Source organism: Danio rerio, chromosome 20, assembly GCF_049306965.1.
Source record: "Danio rerio strain Tuebingen ecotype United States chromosome 20, GRCz12tu, whole genome shotgun sequence".
Taxonomy (NCBI): Eukaryota; Metazoa; Chordata; class Actinopteri; order Cypriniformes; family Danionidae; genus Danio; species Danio rerio.
The window spans coordinates 45,972,745-46,000,453 of NC_133195.1; the positions used below are offsets into that span (position 1 = coordinate 45,972,745).

At 35.8% G+C, this 27,709-nt stretch overlaps 2 protein-coding genes across 3 annotated transcripts in view; one reads left to right on the forward strand and one right to left on the reverse strand.

Moving 5' to 3' along the window:
• slc22a2 (solute carrier family 22 member 2) lies at positions 1–19,586 on the forward strand. The gene is given in 11 exon segments (NM_213150.1): positions 1–422; positions 4,226–4,329; positions 7,814–7,968; positions 8,826–8,994; positions 9,676–9,790; positions 9,872–9,975; positions 12,276–12,490; positions 14,621–14,729; positions 15,536–15,648; positions 18,194–18,293; positions 18,371–19,586. Coding segments are annotated over 11 exon segments (1,689 nt in total). The 5' UTR covers positions 1–5; the 3' UTR covers positions 18,459–19,586.
• The window catches only part of plg (plasminogen), a 14,346-nt gene continuing 6,223 nt past the window's right edge, over positions 19,587–27,709 (reverse strand). Inside the window, exons 13-20 of one of the 2 annotated variants that reach the window (NM_201472.2) lie at positions 26,476–26,624; positions 26,302–26,395; positions 26,051–26,165; positions 25,888–25,962; positions 23,865–24,005; positions 22,919–23,025; positions 22,657–22,802; positions 19,587–20,462 (exon numbers count right to left, since the gene is read on the reverse strand). In NM_201472.2, the coding sequence (NP_958880.2) occupies positions 20,301–20,462; positions 22,657–22,802; positions 22,919–23,025; positions 23,865–24,005; positions 25,888–25,962; positions 26,051–26,165; positions 26,302–26,395; positions 26,476–26,624 (989 nt within the window). In that variant the 3' untranslated portion in view covers positions 19,587–20,300. Of the gene's footprint in view, positions 20,463–22,656; positions 22,803–22,918; positions 23,128–23,573; positions 24,006–25,887; positions 25,963–26,050; positions 26,166–26,301; positions 26,396–26,475; positions 26,625–27,709 lie in introns of both variants that reach the window. The other variant, XR_012395380.1, reaches the window with a different exon arrangement.

Genomic DNA, 27,709 nt, shown 5'->3' on the forward strand with positions numbered 1-27,709 from the left:
AAAACATGACCACTTTCGAAGAGATTCTGGAAGAGGCCGGCACATTCGGTCGCAGCCAAATACGCATATTTTGCACTTTCTGTCTGGTCTCCATACCGTTTTCTTTCGTCTATGTGGGGATTGTGTTTCAGGGATTTACTCCTGAGCATTGGTGCCGTGACCCAGCTGTCAGTGAGATTCGGGAAAGATGCGGATGGAGTCTTCAGGACGCGCGCAGGGCGACCGTACCCTTGATAAACGGATCTTCAGGAGCGTCCTACAGTCAGTGTGGGAGATTTGACGTGGATTGGAACGCAACCGGACTGAGCTGCGAAAATCCAGATGGGGATTTTAACCAGTCCCAGCTCTCTGTAATGCCCATGATGAGTTGTGTGGACGGTTGGGAGTATGACTATGTAGGGAGGCAGTCGTTTGTCACTGAGGTAAGTGGTTGGATTGTAAATGCAATTTTTGTGTGTGTATAAAAGAGGGCTGCATAATATTAAACAAATAAGACATTGGAAAATTTTATTTTTCTGCAATATACAGTTGAAGTCAGAATTATTAGCCCTCCTGTATATTTTTCCCCATTTTTTTCCATCACATTTCTAAACATAATAGTTTTAATAACTCATTTCTAATAGCCGATTTCTTTTATCTTTGCCATGATGACAGTACATATTATTTTACTAGATATTTTTCAAGACACTTCTATACATCTTAACATTTAAAAGTTGTAGATAACCGCTCCCTCTGCTTCTCCTGCTCCCGATGTGAAATCCTACTTGTTTACATGCACGCCAATGAGGTGGAGTGGTCATAGAGCTTTATGTGTAGCAACGCCCCTGGGTTTGGTTTACTTTAATGGGCTATACGACAATATAACTGATGACTTTACAGAAAAAAAGCCAAGAAAGGTAGTGAAATATTAAGAGGGGTCTGGATGCAGACCTGGTGCAGTGCAATCTGAGCAGCATCCAATGTTTTTTAATGCGCTCACCTATACCTAACCCTACCTATCACAGTGACGTCACTCATTTCATTGAGTGCATTGTGTCTGGCATAGCATCGCTGTGTGATGCAATCTCAGCTTGCATCATAAAGGCTGCATCCAGATACTATTTGAGATGGGTCGTTATAAAATTTTAAAGGTATGAGAACCTTGGATAAAAAAATCACGGTTTCAACGTATTGTGATTACTGCTCTAAAATATATATTTTTTAAATGTCTTTGTGAAAACAGGGTTTCTGCAGGTTTCATCACATCAAATTTAAGACTTTTTAAGACCATTATCAATGAAATTTCAGGCTATCACAGGGCAAAGCGCTAATATTTTTTTGTAATAACCAGTGGATTTTCTTTACTTGCCCAATTAAAATTAAAACTAAGTTACTTCTTAGCCACATATTTTAAATAAAGTGTCAAAACAAGCTAGCTCTAGGTCTATGCATACATATTTTTATTACCACAACCTTTCTTTAAAAAAAGACAAATTTTAAAAGCTATAATAAACCACATTTATGCACAACATATATGAAAATGTTTTAAAATGTAATTTTGTTTCCTAATGTACAATAATTATTTTCAGAATTATGAGGTCTAAATCAAGGTTATTGTTTATTTTGAGAGTATCTACACCTAGATTATTTAAAAATGCTAAATGAATAAACAGCAATTTTTTGGTGTCATTTACTTAAACACTCACAATGAGATTCTAATCTAAAAGTCTTCTGAAAATCAAACCAAAACAGAACATTTCCCACGAATGCAATGTAGCATAAACAATAACAAATTAAAGACAATCAAAATGTCTTAAAGTTTTACAAACTATAATACATTACAACATAAAATTATGCATAAAAACATGAAAAAATTGAGAACTTTTAAACAAATGTTATTGTAAGGATGTAAGGAAGACAATTAAACCATATTGCTAAATAGTTAGTAAGTGTTAATTTTTTTAGATGGATTTGTTGGTTGTTCTGATTGGCTATAGCTTTACATTGGCAATAGGTGAAAATTATGACCTGTTTAAAAGTATTTAAGACCCACAACAGCATATTTCAGTGAATTGTCTTGAGGCCATAAATTTAGTTTTTGAAATTGAAGACATTTTAAGACCCTGCAGACACCCTGAAAAAACCCAAACTTTTTTTTGCCTTTGAACACAACATATTTTATTTTGAGAAACATTGAAAATATTTTGGAGCAGTAAACATGTCAGGCTGCTTTCTTTGTTAGTTTTAAAAACACAGATCTCTTTACAAATAAAAACGGCATCTTTAGATATTTTTTTCTTCTGGCGATACTGTTTTCCTAAAAAGCTAAAAAAAAAAATGTAAATAAAAAAAATCCTACACATAGCTTAAGAACCGTAAAGCAGAAAATGTTGGCGGTTTTAAAACCTTGGCTTTTCCAAAGTGTGGTATACCTTGAAAGTGGTTGTCGTTCCATGCCTAGATTCTATTGGAAATATGTCAAATTTCAATTTGCTATCGGTATTGTTTGTTTGAAACAATTTCATGTTTTCCAATGGGAGTAATAAAAAGTCAACCACATAGGCTGCATCTAAAATTGCTTACTTCCATACTATATAGTACACTAAAAATGGTATGCAAGCTGAGTATGTCCGAATTCATAGAATTCGAAACTCAGTATGCGACAGGCCCGGCACTACAAGGGGGCAAAAGGGGGCATTTTTCCCTGAGGACGAATTTGTGCTCCCTCAGTTTACATAAAGGATTAGTTCACTCAAAACTGAACATTCTTTCAGTCATTAATTACTAACACTCCCGTCATTCAATGTTCAGAACACACATAGAAATAAATAAGGACAATAAAATATAATTTAAGCCACTTGTTTGGCGCTGAAGGCATGATCCGTTTTCGCTTATGTAAACAGTATAATTGCTTAACTTTCATTGATAAAGTCAGTAATAGCAAAACTGCGTGTATTAGTTTTACTATAAAAAGTATATTACTGCCTTACATCAGTAACTTGGGCAGTAATTCTAAGTAATAATAAAAGTAAATAAATAGCCTAAATGAAAGGAACAAGAGCATCCAAAATCAGTCTCTAGTCTAGCCAACCCCCACTCACGGAATGCGAGAAAGACCCGAATGACCTACTACTTCTGGCGAGATTCTTAAGTGAGCATCTGATGCACACTGCGCTATCCCATGATGCACTGTGAGAGAATTCCAGGGTATCTGCTGGGTCTTAATAGGTCTTAAAATAAATTTCAAAACCTATATTTTAGGCCTTAAAAAGTCTTAAACTCACTGAAATATTGTGTTGTAGGTCTTAAATTGTCAACAAGTCTAAATTTTGCTTTGTCCAAGTAAAGTTACTCAATTTGGGCCAATTTCCATCCAATGACCAACAATGCATCTCAATTAAACCTTATTGTTGTTATTGTTTTTTTTGCAAAGAGCTGCATTTCACAATAGCTGTTTGACATTTTACAGGGAATTTTCCTAATTAAATCCCCTAATCAGGGGAAAATAAACAAAAAAAAAAATTACATGATTTCTCATGATAATATCAGGCCAATAGGAAAAAATCTTGACCCTGTATTGTGCAAGTCTAAATTTTTATTCTTTATGGTCTTAAAAGGATCTTAAAAAGTCTTAAATTTGACATGAAGCCTGTATACCCCTGGAATTCATAAAGGGAAGTTAATCAATGCAACTGACGTGGGCAGGTCATGTGATCATGGCAAAAAGGCAGATGTAGTACATTTGAGTTCCATACTGCTCACATTCATACTGCATAGAACGTACTTTTCTGCAGTACCTACTGAGTAGTAGGCCATTTCAGACGCAGCCATAGTGTCTCCTTTGTTTCTCTGGGGAAGGGCTGTGTATAGGGTGTTTCACCAAGGGTGCCGATTTAACTAGATCTGCCACTGCTAATAATTTTGACTTCAACTGCATTAATTCAGTAAAAGTATTCTTCATTAAAGTTACAAATGTACTGTTTATGTGCCCAAATGCTTTAAACTCTCTTGAAATGCCTTTAAAACACATGCAAATGATTAAGTCTCACTCTGTCATGGTTATTCTTTGCAATGACTCTGCAAATCTGTTGTGCTGATCAACTATAATTCTGACTCAACCTGGCATATCTTTGCGATGTGACTATTGCAGACACACACACACACACACATTGCAAAATCAATGTTGAAACAATACATTGTGCAGCTTGTGTATAAAGTGCACTGATGTGAGATCTGTGTGTTGCAGTTTGATCTGGTCTGTGGAGACGCCTGGTATGTTGACATGTTCCAGGCCACACTCAGTATTGGCTTCCTTGTGGGCAGCATTGCAATCGGATATCTGGCAGACAAGTATGGCAGACCCTCAATTATTATCTGTGTTGCTTTATGTATTTATATTGTATATATGTTGGATGAGTGTTTATGTGTGAATAGCCGAAGATGCATTGTATGGCTCAACATTGTTATTTTATACAAACAGTGATTAGATTATTGAATGACGATTTTGTTCCTTGAAGATATTTAGGATTTTTTTTCCCTAAACCTATCAAAATGTATTTTTTTATTTGTATTATGGAATTTGAATCACTTTTAAAGGTGATTTTACGCAATATTTCAGTCTCAATAATTAATTAATTTATTTTTAAATAGTTGTACTCTAAACGGGTGATGCAGTGGCGTAGTAGGTAGTGCTGTCGCCTCACAGCAAGAAAGTCGCTGGTTTGAGCCTCGGCTGGGTCAGTTATTGTTTCTGTGTAGAGTTTGAATGTTCTCCCCGCATTCGCATGGGTTTCCTTTGGGTGCTCCGGTTTCCCCTACAGTCCAAAGACATGCGGTACAGATTAGAGATCTTTGCGGGACTAAATTTTGAATCCCGCTCCAGCCCACTAACGACAGGTTTAAGCCTGAACCCGATCGCTCCCAATTATATTCTGCATTTGTTTTCCCGCTGCCCGACCCACCCCGTTTTCTACCTGCCACGCCCGTTGCCGCTAACAAGGGGGGAGAACAAAACCAAAAAAACACCCAGCTATACAGTCCAGACAGCCTATAACAAGCTGTCTGTATAAACAAACACATAAGCACCAAGCAAGTGACACACACACACTTAGCAACAAACAAGCTAAACGTAGCATCATGCCATCTCATTCACACACATACATACGAGGGCTCGCTCGGGAGTCGTGAGCGATATTGCTAGACGGCCGGCTCCCATCCAAAATTAAACCAGTTGCCGACCGCTACCGCGCTTTATTCGGAAATTTATTCCCGTGCCGCTGAAATCTGGTCGGCTCCCGCGGCTGAATGCAGACCTCTAGTACAGATCAAATGGGTAGGCTAAATTGTCCGTAGTGTATAAGTGTGAATGAGTGTGTATGGATGTTTCCCAGAGATGGGTTGCAGCTGGAAGGGCATCCACTGCGTAAAATATATGCTGCATAAGTTGGCGGTTCATTCCACTGTGGCAACCCCAGATTAATAAAGGGACTAAGCCAAAAAGAAAATGAAAGAATGAATGAATGAATGTTTTCTATACCAAATATTCATAATCATAACAAACCATATGTATTATAGCAAAGCAAATGTAATGTAAGCCATACATCATGTTTATTACACTTTTTTGATGATGTGTAAACCTCAGTTTCCTAAACTGACATAACTGTACAGTTCTGAAAGGTTTTGCGAGCCATTATCATGTATTGGGGAAAAAGTTACTGTACATTTACAGTTTATAGGTATGTGTCTGAGTAAAATGTAGTTTTTGTTGTAAAGATTTTGTCATTTAGAGTGTAAAAAGGACAATTAGTGGACAACAGATATGCAATGTTCATTCATTCATTCATTCATTCATTTTCCTTCGGCTTAGTCCCTTATTTATCAGGGGTTGCCACAGCGGAATAAACCGCAAACTATTCTGGCATATGTTTTACACAGCGGATGACCTTCCAGCAGCAACCCAGTACTGAGAAACACCCATACACCCTTGCATTCACACAAACTCATACATTACGGCCAATTTAGCTCATCCAATTCACCTTTATCGCACTGTCTTTAGCCTGTGGGGAAAACTGGAGCACCAGAGGAAACCCACGCCAACACAGGGAGAATATGTAAACTCCATGCAGTAATGCCAACTGACCCAGCTGGAACTCGAACCAGCAACCTTCTTGCTGCGAGACGGCAGTGCAATCCACTGAGCCAACATGCTGCCAGATGCCATGTTTTTAGTGGGTAGTGCTATCGCCTCATAGCAAGAAGGTCGCTGGTTTGAGCCTCGGCTGGGTCAGTTGGCATTTCTGTGTGGAGTTTGCATATTCTCCCCATGTTCCTCCGGGTGTTCCGGTTTACCCCACAGTCCAAAGACATGCGCTATAGGTGAACTGGGTAGGCTAAATTGTCTGTTGTGTGTGAGTGTGGATGAGAGTATAGATGTTTCCCACTGATGGGTTGCAGCTGGAAGGACATCCGCTCTGTAAAACATAGATGTTTCCCACTGATGGGTTGCAGCTGGAAGGACATAAGCTGTGTAAAACATATGCTGGATAAGTTGGTGATTCATTCTGCTGTAATTCCCTGATTAATGAAGCTGAAAAGAAAATGAATAAATTATTTTGTCCACCTGTTAAATAAATACATTAATTAATGCTCTCAATGAAAATATTTTTACTTGAAATTTGGAAGAAATGTTTTCACAGAAGGCTTTATTTGTTTATTTATTTATTTAGTTAGTTATTTATTTTATTATTTATTTATTTATTTGAGTATTTATTGATGGAAGAAATGTTTTTACTGATGGCATTATTTATTTATTTATCTATTCATTTATGGAAGAAATGTTTTCAATAAAGGCATTATATATTTATTTATTTTGGCATTAAATTACTGGACTAATAACAAAGTTAAAAAAAACCTCTAAATTATGCTTTAAAATAATTTAGCATAGTTTTAATAATATTTAGCTGTTTATATTTATTTATTTTTATCAAACAAATGCAGCCTTGCTGAGCATTATACACTTCAGACAAGAAATGTTACTGAACGCAGGCAGCGCAGCGGCTTAGTGGTTTGTGGTGATGTCGCCTCACAGCAGGAAGTTTGCTGGTTCGAGTCCCTGCTGGGCCAGTCGATTAAGTAAAATGACTGTACTGTATGAGTGCCTGCATGAATGTGAGGGTGTATGGGTGGTACCCAGTACTGGGTTGTGGCTGAAAGGGCATCTGCTGCGTAAAACATATGCTGGAATAGTTGGCGGTTCATTCCACTGTGGCGACACAGCTGAATGAAAATGAATGAATGAATGTTATTGACCCTAAAATTATTGAACACAAAAACAAATCCTAAAAAAGGAAGGAAATTAGTAAGAAATGTTATCAGGCCGCAAAGAATAAATAAATAAATATTGTATAAGCAGTGATTCCGGTACATCCAGAGAAACAGCTGTGAATACACAGCTGTGGAAATATTAAGCTGTGTGAATTAAAGGGTAAAATGTTTAGAAAAATGGTCAGTGATTTTGCTCTGAGAGTGAACATAAATATACATGTATAAGTATTATATTTATTTATTATTATTTTATTTTGCATTAAGTTACTGAAGACTGGGATGATAATGTTTAAAAACAATAATCTTTTTAACAATTATTTAAATATAGCTATAATAATATTTACCTCTTTTTTTATTTTGATCCAGTAAATGCATATACAGTATAGTGACTATTCACAAGGAATGCTACTGACCCCAAATGTAAAAAAAAAATAAATGAATAAATAAAAACAAATGACTCTATTTTTTTAACATTTTTTTCAGCATGAAAGTGATTCATATTTTCTTTTAGATATGGGAGGATGAAGAGTTTCCTGATGACCAACTTCTTCATTGGAGTCACAGGGATTCTGGTGGCCACGTCTCCTAATTACATCTCCCTGCTGGTGTTCAGAGCTCTCTTTGGCTTTGGGGTGAAGGGCGGTTGGATGGTTGGATATGTGCTAAGTACAAAAACATTTTAAAATAAACAAATTTTATTTTAAAGTATGTTTGTTTACTTCCTGAAGGAGTGGTATATTAAATGGATAGTTCAGGTCATCCAAGACATATAGTTGAAGTCAAAATGATTAGCCCTCCTGTGAAATTTGAATTCTTTTGAAATTGTTTCTGAAGTGTTGCGTAATGGATTTTTTCAACACAAAATATTTTTTATAAATTTCTAATAACTACATTTTTTATTTTGGTAGCTTTATTTTGATGGTCCATTTGAATATTAGTAGACTGTCTGCTTAATATCTGTTGATACTCCTCTCAACAGACAATCTTAGCAAGTATGTCAACCTACTCTAACCCCAACCCAAACCTCAACCTACAGTCTACTTATAATCCAATCAGAATTAGTTGGCATGTAGATACAATGTAACTTAAATTCAACATACGGACCATCAAAATAAAGTGTGACCTTTATTTTTGCCTAATATTTTACAAGATATTTTTGCAAGACACTAGTGTTTAGCGTAAAGTGACATTTAAAGGCTTGACTAGGTTATTAAGCTAATTAGGCAAGCTATTGGATAACAGTTTGTCCTGTAGACAATCAATAAGGGCTAATATTGTTTTAAAAAAAATTAAAAACTGCTTTCATTCCAGCCAAACTAAAATAAATAAGACTTTTTCCTGAAGAAAAAAATATTGTAGGAGATACTGTGAATACCTTCTTGCTCTGTTAAACATCACTTGGGTAATATTAGAAAAATAATACAAATTTCAATAATAATTTTGACTTACTGCCCAGTCTATATCCCATTTGTTTGCTTTATATGTCTTGAATCTTCATCTTTTCTCTTGTTTCTCGGCTGAAGTCACAGAGCTGGTTGGTGTTGACCACAGGAGGACGGTTGGTGTGACCTATCAGTTGTTTTTCAGCATGGGGATTCTCCTTCTTCCTCTCCTGGCCTACTTCATAACAAACTGGCGCTGGTTACAGGTGGTCTTCACAGTACCGTACATCTGCTTCCTGACTTACTATTGGTAAGTGTTACTTAATGAGAACAACAGTTTCTCGTTTACTTTATAGCATGGCCGTTCACAAACAAAACAATAGGGGCATCCCAAAAAAACTGTAACCATTGACTTCCATAGTATATGTTTTTCCTGATGTAGAAGTCAGAAGACTATAGACGTTTTCAGCATTCTTGAAAATATAATTTTTTGTGTTCAACAAACTGTTTAAAGGTTTGGAACCTCTTGAGTGTGAGTAAATAACAAGTGCATTTTCATTTTTTGGTGAACTATCCCTGTAATACAGTGTTTCTCAACCACGTTCCTGGAGTACCACCAACACTGCATGTTTTGCATGTCTCCTTTGTTTGTCACACCCATTACAGGTCTTTCATTCTCTGCTAATGAGCTAATGATCTGAACCAGGTGAGTTTGGTTAAGGAGACATGGAAAATGTGCAGAGCTGGTGGTCACCCTGGAACGTGGTTGAGAAACCCTGCTTTAATACATCATATTACAACATAAATACATTTATAATCCAAAATTATTTAAAAAGTATAAAAATATATTTGCAACTATTTATTTTGTTGTTGATAATATTATTGTTGTTATTATTATTATTATTATTATTATTATATTTCTGTTGTTTTCATGTATAAATTGAGTTACACTCTGCTAAATAACATTATTTAAATACATTATGAATTTCAGGTTCATCCCCGAATCACCACGATGGCTCCTTACCCAAAACAAGATAGCTGAAGCCGTGGAGATCACCAAATCAATAGCCAAAGAAAACAGGAAGACGCTGTCCAAGAAAATCGAGGTACAGAGACAGTATACGATACGCATGAGTTTACAACAAATACCCAAATGTCTCTTATTAATGCTTAAATTCCTCCATTAGACACTGAAGGATGACAACATAGACTCTGGCTCAACTGCGTCTTTCATGGACCTGTTCAAGACTGCCAAACTGAGAACATACACGTTCATCCTCAGTTTCAACTGGTGTGTTTGATCCTAAACACCATGTTAAAGGAATAGTTCATCCAAAAATGAAAAGATTTACCTCAGAATTTACTTACCGTCAAGCCATCCTCAGTGTATATGACTTTCTTCTGTCAGACGAACACAGTTGGAGTGGGTTTAAATTTTATCTGGGCTCTTTTATATGCTGTGTAATGGTTTTGGATAGTGACCGTTATTTTGAAGCTTCCAAAAGCTGTCATCAAGCTAACCCATACGCCAACAGAGGGTTAACACATGTCCTATGAAGTGGATGAATGCGTTTTGTAACAGACATGTATTCAATTTTTTAAATATCTGGAGGAGGCTGAATGCACGCTAAAGTCGACTATGTACAACATATGTACAGTAGCGTGGCGTAAGATGCGTTAATAGGCCATTTTAAGTGGTTTAAACATTAATAATGGCGCTATTGTATTTCCTGTTAACACATTTTTAATTTCCATAGCTCCCGAGAATCCTAAAGGTCTACATATTGATAAACGATGTTATGACAGCTTTTTTGAATGTTGAGATATGATAGAATTGCCTCTTGTTTCAGTTATTAAAATAGTTTGACTACAAGCAGGAGATGTTCATGGACTAATGGCATTACTCCTTGAAATGGTCTATAGCAAAAGCTTTGGGAATAAATGTATCTCGCTGAAACCACTTATTAATAGGGGTGGTTGAAGGGGAAACTGAAATTTGACATTTGAGATGCTCTGAAGTGTTTCAAAACACCCGGGTCATGTGACTATAGCGATCTAAAGGATCAGAGCTTTTCAGGAACGTTTTAATCTGATTTAATTAATGGGTCGAAAACAAAATCTCTACCAGTATATAGTGCAACTGCACTGCCGGTGTCTTGAGTTCGAATCCCGGCTTGTACATAAATTCTGGGATTTTATTAATGTACATTTTTATGACCAAAAAACACATTTATTTACAAATAGTTCAATTGAAGAGGAAAGTCTTACACATTGAGGGTGAGTTAATTATGGGGTAATTTTCATTTTTTGGGTGAACTATTCCATTAGAGTCAGAGATTTACTAAACAGGGCAATTTAGAGTGTAATGTTAGATGGGAATAGTGGAACGTTTTCTGAGTGTTTTGCTCAAAGTGTGAAATAAATAACCCAGATTTTTATGATTTCAAACACAGTGTAGATACTGGTGCTTTAAAGTTAGCATACAAGCAGAGCCAATGATAAAAAAATGTGTGTACATTTTATAAACAGCACAAGTAGAAAATGGGTTAAGATGTGTTTTTTGGCTGTTAAATGATGCAAATCCAGGTCAATTTTACACTGCAGACTTTACAGGGCACCTATTGTGAAAAAAATCTCTTTTAAAGGAGGTTTAAACACAGTTATGTGGCTACAGTCTCTAAATATAATCAGCTTCTAATGGTAAAAATATATTCATATCATTTTTTATAATCACACTTCATAAAAACAGTCTTCAGAAACACTTTGATTGACATTCTTTCTTTGTACGTGTGTCATCAGAGTGGGAAAGACCTGCCCATTATTGATGATCACTCCCTCATGAGCATAGACAGCCCTGAGTGAGAAGCAGCCACTTAGCTACAGCTCCACCCTCTTTTGAAAAGAGCACATAGCATAGGACTTCAGTCTTGTTTTTGAATCTGGCATTATGCTGATACACCGGCATTTGTAGCTCCACCCACTTTTGAAACAAGCACAATCTCATTTGAATTTAAAGCGTCAGTCACCAAAATGGCACAATTTTGCTCAGTCTAAAAGGATCCGCTTCATTTAGTAAAAAAAATATTTATAATGTTTGTTATAATGAGCTGAATCTTCACATACACACTCTTGGGACATCAGAGACTTATTTTACACCTTGAAAAAAGGGGTAAAATAGGTACCCCTTATGATAAGGTTATGGTATAAGTGTACCACTTATCTTCCCATAACTTTTACATCGAAAAGATAAACCTTACAGATCAGCCACAAAAATCACTGTGCCTTTTCATTGCTAATGTTTGACTGTGTCTATCAACTGTAAACCTCACAATTCATTCATGTTGTCCCAACCCAAATCGAGTTAACAAATTTAAGTGAATTGAGCGTAAAACAATTAAGTTGTCCAAAAACATCTCAATAATTGTGTTTCAACTGATTTTTAATAATTAGTTCCAACAAGTAACTACAATTATGTTTTGAGTGTAGTAATTCCTGACAGTTAATGCAATAAGAGGGTTTGCACTAGTGTGACTTGTTATTAAATCTGTCCTTCCATACATGCTGTACATCTAAACCTTATCTGTGCCACAGGTTCACCAGTGCTGTGGTTTACCAGGGTCTCATTATGAGGCTGGGAATCCTAGGAGGAAATGTGTATGTGGATTTCCTCATATCTGGAATTGTGGAATTGCCTGCCGCTTTCCTCATCCTCCTCACTATTGAGCGGATCGGCCGACGACTTCCGTTTGCGACTGCGAATATTGTGGCTGGAGCGGCTTGCTTGATCACAGCATTCATCCCCGACAGTGAGTTAGCATTTCTAGCTATAATTCATGTTAATGAGTTGACTCGATGAGCGCTTTATTTGGTACACTGTAAAAAAAATTCTTGCTGCCTTACATTTTTTAGTTCAATCAAATGAATCTTTCTTCTCAACTTGCATCAATCAAACTGACTTAAAATATGAAGTTAAGCTTTGTATTACTTACACAGTTTAGACGAAACCTGATTGTTAAAATAAGTTAAAGCCACATACAAATATTTGTTGTCTTGACTTTTTGTCATTACATCTGTTTATAGTGTACACCTTTCTAGTACTGAATTAGACTCTCCTTTGCCTTCAATTGTGCCTGGAAATATTTCTAAGAGATAGTTTTGGGAAACTCCAAGTAATTAATTACAGCACTAAATGTTAATTATGCCATTTAAATTGCTTTTCTCATTATTGTGTATGATGTGTGAATAATTCAAAGGTCCAGTGAAGTGCTTTAAAATGTGCATTTTTATACAATGTTTGACATAATCTCTACTGAAACATGAAGAGAGGGTGGGAAATAGAGTTGCCCCTCCCTCTTTTTGAAAAATAGCCAATAGCCTTTTGTGTTTATCGTAGCTCTGGCAATGAGAGTGGTTGAGCTATATCAAATGAGAAACATCTTGTAGGGGGTGGGACATGACAGATACAAGAGAGTATTTGATTGGTCAGTACTGTTGAAGGTGATTTGAAAAAACATCATTGATCCATTTAGGCGGAAGTGACAAACTGCAAGGGACCTCGGTTTAACGCCTCTATCAAAAGATGATGCTCAATGACAGTATTGCGTCCCCTTCACTATACTGGGGCATTTAGACTCACACAGACTACAGGTTGAGCGCCCCCTGCTGGCCTCACTAAAATCACTTTCAACAGTAATCTAGTTTTCCCATGTGGTCTCCTATTCAGGTGCTGACCAGGCTCAGCCCTGCTTGATGATTTGATGCTAATGATACTCTGATACTAATGTCTAATTTTTAATTTTTTTCACTGGCCTTTCATTATTTAACTATTACAGCCATTAAAATATATATATATATTTTGTCCAAATCATTGAATATCAGGAACTTTTGTTTGTAGCTTTAAATTTTAGATGCCATTTATCAAAATGTCATTTTGTTTTTCTAAACCGCATCACATCGTTTTCAGTTTAGTTTTGGTTCGGTTGTTTTTTAGCACTATTCTATTCCTTTTTGGAAGTCGCCAAGTTAACCTGTTAACCCTAACCACTTGAAAAACTCATGCTCCTGTTTCTTTCATTTCTTTTCAAAATCTGGGGTACACTGAATCTAATTATTCATTGGACTTACTAAATTGCAAACTGGCAAATGGTTGCAAACAATTGATATGGGCTGAATTTATAAACAAATTAAATTAGTCATTTTCAACTTAATTTGTTTGTTTAAATTTAGCTCATATGAATTGTTGTAACCATTTACCTTAAAAAATAAATAAATCATTCATTCATTCATTTTCTTTTCGGCTTTGTCCCTTTATTAATAGCGGATTGAACCGCAAACTTATCCAGCATATGTTTTACGCAGCGGATGCCCTTCCAGCTGCATCCCATCACTGGGAAACACCCATACACACTCATACATACACATACACTACGGACAATTTAGCCTACCTAATTCACCTGTACCACGTCTTTGGACTTGTGAGGGAAACTGGAGCACCCGGAGAAAACCCACGCGAACACAGGGAGAACATGCAAATTCCACACAGAAACGCCAACTGACCCAGCCGAGGCTCAAATCAGCGACCTTCTTGCTGTGAGGCGAACGTGCTACCCACTGTACCATCTTGCAGCCTACAATAATAAATCCAATGATATATTTTTTTCAGTGTGTATTATTAATTGTTACTCTTAAAATTGCTATTAAATTATACTCATGCTCAAAGTATTTTAATTGTATGCAAGTAAAACCTTTTATTATAGCTCATGAAAATCCACCTTTTAAGTCAGTAAAATATCAATAAAACGTCAGGGAATTTGACATTTGGCTTGGAGAGGGAACACTATAATACAAATCTTTAGTAAGCAGTTGATCAGGTGTACCTAATAAAGTGGCTCCTGAGTTCTAAAAGTCTTCTTCTGGAAATGTTGTGTCTTCTACAGGTATGTTCTGGTTAAAGAGCGCTGTTGCTTGTGTTGGACGGCTGGGTATCACTATGGCTTTTGAAATGGTGGTGTTTGTGAATACCGAACTATATCCTACTGTTATCAGGTGAGTTTGACTGCTTATTTTTCTATCATGCATTTTAAAAACAATTGCAGATGTTAGTTTCCTTTGAAATTCTGTTTCTGCCACAGTATAAAAATTCTAAAGGGTTATTGTGACTTCTCATTCCAATAATTCTATGCGTTTTTATTATTTCTAGTTTACACCTCACAATTTAGACTTCTTTTATGCAATTCTGATAAAAGAAATGTGTAATGTGTTCTTGGAATTGGAAGAAAAAGTTGAGGTTGTTTTTGGTACTTCTGAATTTTTCTTGTCTCAATTTTGTGAGTTCATAGTTCATATATTCCAATTTCAACTGTTTTTTTGCAATTAAAACTCTATTGTAAGCAAAATTATGGGATAAACTTGTAAGTCTAAAAAGGTATATCAGAATTTTGAAGTAAAAGGTCACAATTACCTTTTTTATTTATTTGTTTTAATCTGTAGCATAATCAAGCTTCATATTAAATGTTACATTTTGTAAGTTTTTGTAATTGTAAGAAAACAATCAATTGTAAACTTGGAACTGCAAGCAGAAAAGGGAGCATTCAAAGTTTTATCTCTCAATTTTTATTTGTTTCTTAAAATTGTGTAATATGAATACTCATTTGTGCTGTAAATAAATAATAATTCTCGAAAGATAAGATAACATTAGTATTATATTAAGTAGAAAAGCTCACATTTTTCTATTCTAAAATACTCAAATCTGTCTTTTATTTCAAATTTTGTGTAATACTGTATTTATGTGCGTGTGTGTGTATGTGTGTGTGTGTGTGTTTATAATGCTGTATGATGTTGTTTGGCTGCAGAAATCTAGGTGTTTCAGTCTGTTCTACTCTCTGTGATGTTGGAGGGATTGTGGCACCGTTCCTGCTCTACAGACTCGCTGTTATTTGGCTAGAACTTCCTCTTATCATTTTTGGTACAAAAATCTCATGATTTCATAATTATGCACTACTATCATGCAGTGTTGAGGAAAGTTACTTTAGAAAGTACAATATTGGGTTACTCCCCAAAAAAGTAACTAGTTGCGATACTTAGTTACTTTTTAGGGTAAGTAAAGTAAAAGTAAAGTTACTTTTAAGTTACTTTGACTTACTTTTTCTGACCCGGCTGAGGCTTGATCTCTTTCAGAACTTTTTTTTAATAGTTCTGCAATTAAAAACGCAATGTACAACCTACACTTACTTTAAAAAATAAATAAATAAATAATATTTTAAGATATTTTATCTGAGAACTTCCTGACCTCAGAGAATGAACACATTCTCTCCTTGACGGCGTGATTCATCGTGACTGCTTTAATTTTAATTCAGCAATTTATTTTTTAAAAACTCATTAATTAAACTAAAAAGTAACTCGCGCTACATTTTCAAAAAACTCACTCAAATATTATTTATTTTGTTTAAAAATAATGCATTTTTACTCGTTACTTAGAAAAGTAATGTTCCGTAACTTGCGTTACTTGTAATGCGTTACCTCCAACACTGCTATTATGTATATTCTACATTAAGGGCGATATCATACTCCCGGCGCAGTGTGGCGCAAGACGCAGCGCAGTAGTCTTATGGTAGTTTCAGCTTGGCGCAAGAGTGGTTTTGAGGCGTTGCGCTACGCTGTTTAAATAGCAAATGCATTAGCGCTCATTTGTGCGCCCATAGGCGTTCTGGTCTAAAAAGGAAGACGTTCTGAGGCGGACCGCTGGTGCGTTGCTATTTTGAGAAGCTATAATAGATTTTTCATTAGACCAAAACAAACCCGGTCTAAACTCCGGCGCAGAGTTGCGCCCCGCTTACGCACAGCTTAATACACACAAGAGAAAGCATAAGGCAAATATCTTTACATATAAAAAAATTTAAATATTCAGGATATATATAGGATATAAATATAAAGGATTAAAATATTACAAAACATATTTTCTAGCCTACATAAATATGAAAAATCACTGCTTTTATGTCTTCTTCATCTCGGGAGGCTTTTTCAGTTCATAACTGAAACATTGAGAAACATTCATATTCATAACAACATGTTTTTGTATAATGTTATTATTATTAGCAGTATCATTTATTATATCCATATTTATATTTGTTTTATTAAAAACAAGCTTAGATTTGCCCACCTGTCAGGTTTTAGACCATATGGGGCATGGCAGGTGTATTTAGATATAACTCAGTATTTTGACCACACTTGGTCATATTTGTTCATTTGTTCGTTTGCTGGAAATTAGAACTGAATTTAGAAATAGTTTTAAAACGAATATTTGCGCTTAACAAACGCAATTATTATTTATAGACTAATTGATGTCTGTGCTTAAAGGTTTCCCTCTCCAAGAGCGAAAGTAAAAATAGATCCATTATCTCTCATTCTCACGCAGTAGATGCTCTGTTTAACAGTTTTCTGTTAAAAAACTGTCAACTGTTTGCTTGTGAAATGCTCATTTTTTCCACTTAGACTTACTTTACGTCCTGTAAATAGCGAATGCGCTCTTGGCGCGATGCAGCTGACTCTTAAAGGGAATGGGAGATGAGACTCTAATTGGTTTATTCTCAAAACACACCTATAACTCATTAAGAAAATAAACTCAACCCTTTTAGACCATGCGCCGCGGCGCAAAGCGCATTTTCCCATCCGTAAATTAGCAAAAATGCGTTCTGACACGCCCTGAAAGCGTTTGCGCCCTGCGTTTTGCTCTCTGCGCATGGACCGTCAAAATAGAGCCCTAAATCTGTCATTTGTTTATTGGTCAGAAAATGTACAGTACGCTGTAATTTACAAGATTGTATGTTTTTAAAATTGTATATATAATGTATTAATCTGTAGATCAGTGTTTCCCAACCGTGTTCCTAGAGACACACCAACATTACATATTTTGGATGCCTTCCTTATCTGACCCATTAACTTCAGACTTTGGAGTCTCTTCTAATGTTCGGATGAGTTGATTCAGGTGTTTTTGATTAGGAAGAGGTTGAAAATGTGTACTGTTGATGTGCCTTTAGGAACAGGGCTGGGAATTACCAGGCAAAATTTAGCTGCGTCCTAAATGGCAAACAGTACACTGTGTACTTATGCACTTACACACTCAACTGTATATGTATGTAGTGTCGTGCCAAATGGACCACTGATGGGTTTTTTACTTAGCGGAAATTCAAACCGTTTCCCTGATGACATTTGACGGTTCACTAATTAGTTAAATGAATAACCAAACTACCAAATAATACCTGCCATGAGTGAAACCGCATTCATCATCGGGAGGCGCTATAATCACTCTCGTAGGAGAATTTTGCTTTTACAATCCAAAACAAATGAAATTATCCAACATGTGCGCCTGATAGCTTCACCCCTTCCGCTACATGAGCCAAGCTGCGGCTGTTGAGTGCGTGAAGGCTACGGGCCTGCACTAGCTTATAGATATGCGATGAGCACAACACTAAAACTAAACAATCTAAAAATAAGTGCTTGTTTCCTGACAGGTGCTCTTGCTTTTGTGGCTGGCGGACTGGTTCTGCTGTTACCTGAAACCAAAGGTGTGCCTCTTCCAGAAACCATCGACGACATTGAACATCCAAACAGGTGAGGTTTTACTCTCTGCGCATACACAATCTACCATGGTAACATTCCTCACTCACAAATGTGAACTGTACATACAGAAACAAAGAAAACCCTCAGCAGAGTCAACAGCTAGAGAATCTGATGACTTCTGATGTGACCAAAAACAAAGACGTTACAGCGGTTTGAGAGCGGATACAGCAACCCTTCGTAACTTTATTATTATTATTTGTATGTGGTGCTGCTTGTTTATTCTCACATGAAAATCAACCTGGCAAGAGAATAAATAAATTGGATTCTTTTTCATTGTCAGATTGTGAATTTGGTTTATGTATTTAATCAGGGACACGGTGGCTCAGTGGTTAGCACTGTCGATTCACAGCAAGAAGGTTGCTGGTTTGAGTCCTGGCTGGACCAGAAGGCATTTCTATGTGGAGTTTGCATGTTCTCCCCGTGTTTCTGTGGGTTTCCTCCAAGTGCTTCAGTTTCTCCCACAGTCCAAAGACATGCGCTACTGGTGAATTGGCTTAACTAAATTCACCGTAGTGTTACAAGTGTGTGAATGTGAGAGTGTATGGGTGTTTCCCAGAAATGGTTTGCAGCTGGAAGGGCATCCTCTCTGTAAAACATATGCTGGAATAGTTGGTGGTTTATTCCACTGTGGTGACCCTGATGAATAAGAAACTAAGCCGATGGAAAATTAATGAATGAATGAATGAATGAATATTTGATCAGACACAATCAACAGATCAAATGAATGGAGCGGTATTTGTCAGCACCTGTTTTTGTTTCCAAACTGATGATCTGTTACTGTATATTTTTAGATATATATTAGTTACTGCAGTGGTTCTCAAACTGTGGTACGTCTACCACTAGTGGTACGCAGGCTTCCTTTTAGTGGTACGCGGAGGAATGAAATATGTCATGCTAAACACATTTCAAAATTTATCAAAAATGATGTAGATAATATGACATATAGCCTAAACTTCTGAGGTAATCTGCCACATTTTTTTACTGTGCAGAGTTGTAGCTGCTTTACTGGGCCTACTACGCTACTGTGTTTCAATACTGCTTGTTTTTGGTGGTACTTGGAGAGACTATTTTTTCTGAGGTGGTACTTGATGAAAAAAGTTTGAGAACCACTGAGTTACTGTATTTTAATTTCCCATTACTTTTATTAAAAAAAAAAAACTCCCAGTAAAATATCTTTGTGTTGTAAAGCACTGGTAAATATTCTTATTCTATCTCTTATTAGGGCTTGAATGTTGTGAACTGTTTGTATGGTGGAACACAAATAAAGAGACTTTCTCAAAAGAATGTTTACCGACTGTTTAATGTATTCAAACTATTTTTCCTTTACCAGATCTGATTACATTCTAGAAAGTTCTGTAATAAAACATGTTCACTGGGAATTGCCTGTTCATAGTGGAAGACATCTGGTTTATTCTTCCGTTAACAGAGAGAAAACATTTTTAAACATAATAGTTTTAATAACTCTAGTCTAATAACTGATTTATTTTATTTTTGTCATGATGACAGTAAATAATATTTGACTGATATTATTCAAGACACTTCTATACAGCTTAAAGTGACATTTAAAGGCTTAACTAGGTTAATTAGGCAGGTTAGGGTAATTAGGCAAGTTATTGTATAACAATGGTTTGTTCTGGAAACAATCATAAAAAATAAAAAAAGCTTAAAGGGGCTAATAATTTTGACCTTAAATTGGTTTTAAAAAAATGTATAACTGCTGTTATTCTAGCCAAAATAAATGAAATAAGACTTTTTCCAGCAGAAAAAATATTATCAGACATGCTGTGAAAATTTCCTTGCGCTGTTAAACATCATTTGGGAAATATTTAAAAAAGAAACAAAAATTCACAGGGGGGGGGATAATAATTCTTACTTCAACCGTAACTATTGAACTTCTGAACAGGGTCTCTTAGAATATCACTTTATTTTCATTATTATTTCATCATGAGTTGTACACTTAAATTCTGTTGTAGATCATTTGATTGATCCGATCAGTTCTCAGTTTTCCTTTATGCTGCGTTCAATCCAGTCGACAAACTTCGAGACTCGGGTGTAAACTCCCGGTTTCATGGCATTAGCGCAGCCCAGACCCCATGATGTAACTCCCTGAAGGACAAAGGTGTTCTGTGCATAGCAGACGAGAGGTCCACCGCTGTCACCCTAAAAGAGTTTGAGGAACAGGTTAGACTACAAAACACTGTAGTTTTTAGCTTTTCCTAACAAAGAGTTTTGTCTTGTTTCTTGTCTAAATATTCAGTATTTTTTAGATATGTTAAAACGTTATTTTGCTTTTAGAAATAACAAGTTAAAAATGTCATTCTTATATCATGCTAGTGTAAATAATCTGCCAGTGGGGTAAATAATATTTCATATTTAATATGTATATTTAATAAGTAAAATAATATTGTTTTCAATTTAAAAGGTTATTTTACTTATGTCACTGGCAGATTATTTAGCATGTTTAACGTTAACGTAATGTTTGTCTTACAAACCCTTTGCACTATTTTACAAAAAGCAATGGGTTTCCTGAGAAACTTTCATCTCAAATATTTAAGTAAATGCAAAGTTTGTGAAAGAGGATATATATATATATATATATATATATATATATATATATATATATATATATATATATATGGACATACGTATATATGTGTGTGTGTGTGTATATATATTTATATATATATGTATGTATGTATGTATGTGTATACATATAATAWATATATATATATATATATATATATATATATATATATATATATATATATATATATATATATATATATATATATATATATATATATACGTGACCCGCGGATTAACAACTTTAGAGAGAGAGAGATCGCCTCCTGCGTCATTCAAATCTTGTGTATAAAAGCATTTTGGCTTCCCTATAGTATGATGATGAAAAAAGTTGTGGTGGGACCTAAATGCTTTCTTAGGTTATTAATTAAAGGAGTTTTCTGTCACTGTTTGTTTAGCCTGCATTAATGCATTCAGTGTGAAGCTGCATGATTTAACATTAAAAGATTGCAATCTCAATTCAAACCCGCGCAACATAAATGATGAATGATAATGATTTGCAAATTTTTATTAATCCTAAGCGCTGCAGTCAAATCTGCGTTTGATTAAGAGAGATTAAGTTTTTACACTTTTTTAGTTTGTTAAAACGATTAAATAACACAGAAGTGCTGGGAGAACAGTTCATAGTTCAGATATAATCACTGATGTTTATGGTAAAGAATAAAATCACTTTTTAATGGAACTTGACGCTGATGAATGTTGTAGCAATTACATTGTGTAACCAATGGGTGGCGACAAACCATCAAATTGTGTCACTGAATAAGTTTTCAGAAATGATCCACCTATAATGAAACATGATGTTTTATGAGTGAATTGTTGAATTATTAATTGAAAATAAATATGATCCATTGAACAAGATGTTAGATTTCTATATTTAGCATTATCAGCAACAGTAGCAATTTTTCATATTGAATATTTTCCTTTTTTTCAGCTGGTTCTTTCTTGATTTTTATTTTCAATAAAATAACAGGTTCTATGTTCTGTTTGTTAAAGTGTCAAAAGTGTCTGGCAGTGCTGTTTTTAATAAATGGGATGTAAATGACATTTGCAGGGTTCATACACATTTTTACTACTAAACTTTCATGACTTTTCCATGATTTTTCCATTTTTCAAGTAAATTTTCATGACCTTATGTTTCATGCAATGTCTACATGCGTGGTAAAACAAAAACAATACATGTTCAAATTTATTACAGCATCTCGTAAAACACGCAACAATCTATTTAGTTTCAGTTTATATTTATATCTATGTAAAATTGATTATTGAAAATTGATAATGTGAAAGCATGTGATTGACCAGGACAGAAAAGAAGTAAATAACCTATATTCAAGCATACAGATATCTGTTTTCCATGAACATATGAACCCTGCATTTGTCTCCTCCCTTTTTTTTTTCTGATCCGAAAAATGGTCCGATCCGTGACTCAAAAACCGTAGTGTGATCCAAATCGTGAAATTTGAGATCCATTACACCACTAATATATATATAAATACAGTTGAAGTCAGAATTATTCACCCGCCTGTTCATTTTTTCCCCCAATTTCTGTTTAACGGACAGAAAATTTTTTCAACACATTTCTAAAGAGAATAGTTTTATTAACTCATTTCTAATAACTGATTTATTTTATCATTGCCATGATGAAAGTACATAATATTTTACTAATTATTTTTCAGGGCACTTCCATACAGCTTAAAGTGACATTTAAAGGCTTAACTAGGTTAATGAGGTTAACTAGGCAGGTTAAAATGTCCTGAATGCTCTCATACTGTACCTGGCAACTGTCATTTCCACCTTCTATGTTCCCAGCACACATTTCATGGTCCTTCACACGGCCATTCAGAAATGATGGACGGTTACAGACTTTGTTCTCAATTACAGGGAAACCGGTCTCTTTCAGGTAGCCTTCTCCACCAGTATCTAAGAGACAGAAGAGCTTGCAGATAAGTACATTGTATAATCTTTATTCATTGTTAGTTATTTGTGTTTTTAGGTCAAATTGTGGCAGTGCATCCATTTTCTTATACAGTACTTACCCTGTGTCTCCCCCCATCCTGTTACATAGCATTCAGTATTGCTGGGTACAATGTAGTCTTTTTCTGGTAGACATACAGGTGACACCTTATCATTTATTAATGCAGGCCTGAAATCAGACAAAACCATTAGCTGTCTTGATATCACGTTTATTAGAAATAAGGTTGTTATCTATCTATCTATCTATCTATCTATCTATCTATCTATCTATCTATCTATCTATCTATCTATCTATCTGTCTGTCTGTCTGTCTGTCTGTCTGTCTGTCTGTCTGTCTGTCTGTCTGTCTGTCTGTCTGTCTGTCTGTCTGTCTGTCTGTCTGTCTGTCTGTCTGTCTGTCTGCCTGCCTATCCATCCATCCATCCATCCATCCATCCATCCATCCATCCGTCTATCGTTCTGTCTGTCTGTCTGTCTGTCTGTCTGTCTGTCTGTCTGTCTGTCTGTCTGTCTGTCTGCCTGCCTGCCTATCTATCTATCTATCTATCTATCTATCTATCTATCTATCTATCTATCTATCTATCTATCTATCTATCTATCTATCTATCTATCTATCTATCTATCTATCTATCTATCTATCTATCTATCTATCTATCTATCTATGCCTGCCTGTCTGTCTGTCTGTCTGCCTGCCTGCCTGCCTGCCTGCCTGCCTGCCTGTCTGTCTGTCTGTCTGTCCATTGTTCTATCCATCGTTCTATCTATCCATTGTTCTGTCCATCGTTCTATCTATCTATCTATCGTTCTATCCATTCATCCATCCATCCATAAGTGAAGTGTTCCTTTAAGAGATGAGATGCATTATTTACTCATATGTGTGTCTACATATTTAGCATGGCTACTATTTACAGTAAATGACTAAAACATCACACACTTTACTGGTGTGTTTTTTTTTTGTTTTGTTTTTTTTACTACAACAGATATCGGTTTACAACAAAAGACTGTAACCTGTCCAACTTGAGAAGAGCAATGTCAGTTCCAGCTGGTCCCTTAATAATCTTTGTAACATCTCGCTCCTGTTTTGATGATTCAGTTGCTCGCTCTGTGTGGATTCCTAGCATGATCTTGTATGCAGATGGACTATCAGATCTGCAAAATAAATGGCACAAGTTCATAAGCTCTATAAAGAATGAAATAGTCACCTCCAAGCAGTTGTGGAATGAGTACTGAAAAATACTCTGAAAAATACTAAAAATACCATTACTTGCCCCAAAAAAGAAGTACAAGTAAAAGACTCTGAAATAACAATGCCAGTGACTTGTGACCCCCAATATTCTCTGAGGTTGTTACAAATATACAATCCTTGCACACAACGCGCACACATACCAATAGCCCCATGTGTATTCATCCTTTTATTTTGAAGAACGCCACTCGGAGACCATCCTCCATGTTCAGTTGTGGCCTGTATTTATTTTTAATGTATGTGAGTGCTGTAAAGGTGTCAGAAAGTTTAATCTGGTGCCTTAATATCAATGTGCTATGTCTGATGCTATTTACTGTGTCTTTAAAGTTTTTCTAAGTGGCTTTGGTGCTTTTCTCACAACACTATTTACATTTGCACAACAGTTAATGCATTTCTCAAAATAATTAGTTCAAACTGCAAAACCTAGTTGATTACCTGCAAAAGCGTCTCTTGCTCAAAATGAATAGCTCATTCCTCAAAGGCAAGCATTCGTGTCAGTGAAAGTATCAGTGTCATCAAGATGAAAAGTCTTGACATCATTGCTTATGAACAAGATAGTCAAATGGCTTTGTCATGTTTTCATTAGAACAGTTTTCTCTCTACATTTTTTTCCAATGCAAAAAAGTCAGATTTTGGTGACACTTCCTGAAAATGCTCAAGACATACTATTTGCATCAGCCATTTAAACACTACAGTAGAGTTAGACAACACTGCATTTAGTGAGGAATCTGAGTACAAGACACTGAATATGTATGTTTCACATTTTTACTGCATAGTCATTCCATATAAAACTAATAGTAAAATTAGCTTGACAGAGTTTGACAGCTAGTTCAACATTGTTGTATGTAATGACTCAAGTAATGAAATGAGGACAATTAGCTTTATATGGAGTGACTATTCAGCATTCACAAGTTTAGTTAATTTTGACTGACATGACAAGCTAATGATAATGTTATAAAACAGCAGAGAGTTGTATGAAAGCAGTTGATGCACGTCCACAAGCATTTGCACTTTGTTGGAGGAATGAAAAACTGCTACTGTGATTTGCACGAATGACTAATTGTTTTAAGAAATGCATGACCTGTTGTGCAAATGTAAATAGTGTTGTGAGAAATGCACCAAAGCCACTGAGAAAGACCGTAATATAACGTAATCACCCCTGAGGTCGCAAAAAAAATCAAAAGGCTGACGACTTTTTATTTGCATGTTGTTTTTTAATGTTGATTATTAATATGTTAACAATGCTACTATTAACTATTTTGTTCTTCAGTAGGTTATGGATAAAATATGGCCATTCTAAAAGTTTAATAAATTGAATTAGATTTTTGGAAATCGCCTAGCAAAGGAAAGACGAAGGAAATTAATGTTTGCTATATTTATAAAATACCTGTGTTTTGAGTTGATCTGTCTAATGTGATTATGCAATTTGATTGGATAGGAGTCACAGGTCTGTTTATTCTACTTAGCCAATCACCAAAGAAAAGAAAAAAACAAACATAAATTAGTGACTGCATGTTGAAGGGAAATAGCGCAGTAAAAGTACAGATAGGGCGCTAAAAATGTACTCAAGTAAAAATCAAAGTACACATTTTTGAAACTACTTAATAGAGTACAATTCTTAAGGAAAACTAATCAATTAGTCATTTGAGTATTTATACTCCATTACTTTACTCCGCTGCCTCTAAGCTAGAAAAGTGAATGGCTGTAAACTTCATTTCAGGGTCAATATTTACAACAAAATGTTGAGTGAAAACTGTATGAGACAACAACACAAAACTGATCACATACCTCTCAAGGCAGTGAGCTGCAGTTACGACCCATTGTGGATCAATTAATGTTCCCCCACAGAAATGAATTTTGCCTCTGGTATGACAGAAAATGACAGTTAATAACTGCATATAGTCTTGGCATTTAGGACCAAGGTGAACTGAAGGGTAGCTTGTTTCTATACCTGGTCCTAAGACTGATCTGCCAAGGCCAGGAATGTGGTTTGGAAACACATCCCCCGACAATACGCCCAAAGCAGCGCTTGGGCTTTGTTGCTGGTTGTCCACATTTCAGACTCTCTGATTAGAAAGGAAGTGCATATTATAAATGTTGCATAGCAAGTCTTTTATAGCCCCAGTAACAAAGATTGACTGATCTGTGAATTTCCCTTGCCAATGGACTCAACAAATCAAGAGGAAAACTGAGAATCCTTACCGCAGTCTGGGATCTGACAGTAATCCCACTTTTTACTTGGGTCTGTTGTGTAACACCAAGGCCCATTTACATCACTGTCTGGGTTTCTGCATTGCTAACAAGGCAATCAATAAAAAATGGTTAAAATATTGTTCATTTTCTGTGAAAAAGTTTGCAAATTCTGCAAAGACCTACATTAGACTCTAGACCCTTGTCTGGATGGGTTTCAGGGGTAAAACTGGCATGCTGATGAGGGGTCATTGACCTCCATGCTTGGCAAGTCACTCCCATGACAGTCATGGATGTGGAACCCCGGTATTCTGCTCCATTGCCATTTTTACAATCTTGTTAAAAGAAACAAAACATTGTAACTCACATCGTCTCTGAAATGCAATACGCTTATTTCATGCGGCCGCCATTTTAAAACATGAAAGCGAGGCTGCCAGCAGTTGCGGCCATTTTAAAATGCATAAATGGTGTAAACATCACTTTAATATCATTCCGTTCAGTTTAATTTAAACAATTAAAGCATATAAGACATTAAACAACATCACAATCTCTTTAAGAGTGTCCTCCTAGGCTTCAGTTCATGGCACCATTTAAACACCATGAGGGCTTCACTGCTTCAACCTATAGCTGCGTCCCAAATGGCACACTACACACTATGCACTCATGCACTATGTACTTATGCACTTACACACTCAACAGGATAGTATATGTATGTAGTGTCGTCCCAAATGTCACACTTATGTTTTTTTTACTAAGCGAAAATGCAAACCTGTAGTCGTTGAGTGCGTGAAGTGTCCATCATTACACACTTCATTTTAGCGGCTGAATGAGTGCATCATCCGGGTAATTAAAGTGCACTTATTATTTTTTGAGTTTTCAGTGTGAACACACTACTTCCACTATTTATACTATAAAATGGAGTAGAATAGTGCATAAGTATGCGATTTGGGATGCAGCTTATGTAACCTGTTAAGCGGTAAAACAATGCAGTCATCTGTAGCACACCCTTGCGCTGTCTGTAATAGTGTTGTCCCAGTACTAAAGTTTTAAAAACGTCCATTTCCTGCTAACATCTAAGCGCTGATTTGAAATAGCATTCACCAGTGCTCAACAGAAATGACTGTGATTGGCCATGAAGGTAATCAGTTCACCACTCTTCACCGAGTACAACACAGATACACGGACATTGGAGCATTCAAAGTCGATTGTTCATCTGTGTTTGCGCTCTTAAACGGCAGTGAAGTGCGGCAAATGGCAAATCAGTGGTGTTGAATTTAACAGCGCTTAAATGTTAACGGGAAATTGACAGTTTTTTTATTTCAGTACCGAAATTCAGTATCGTGACAAGTCTAATATAGTGAAAGAGGAAGAGTTTGTTCAATGGCATCTAAACCGTGTGTTTGGGAAAGAAAACGTTAGC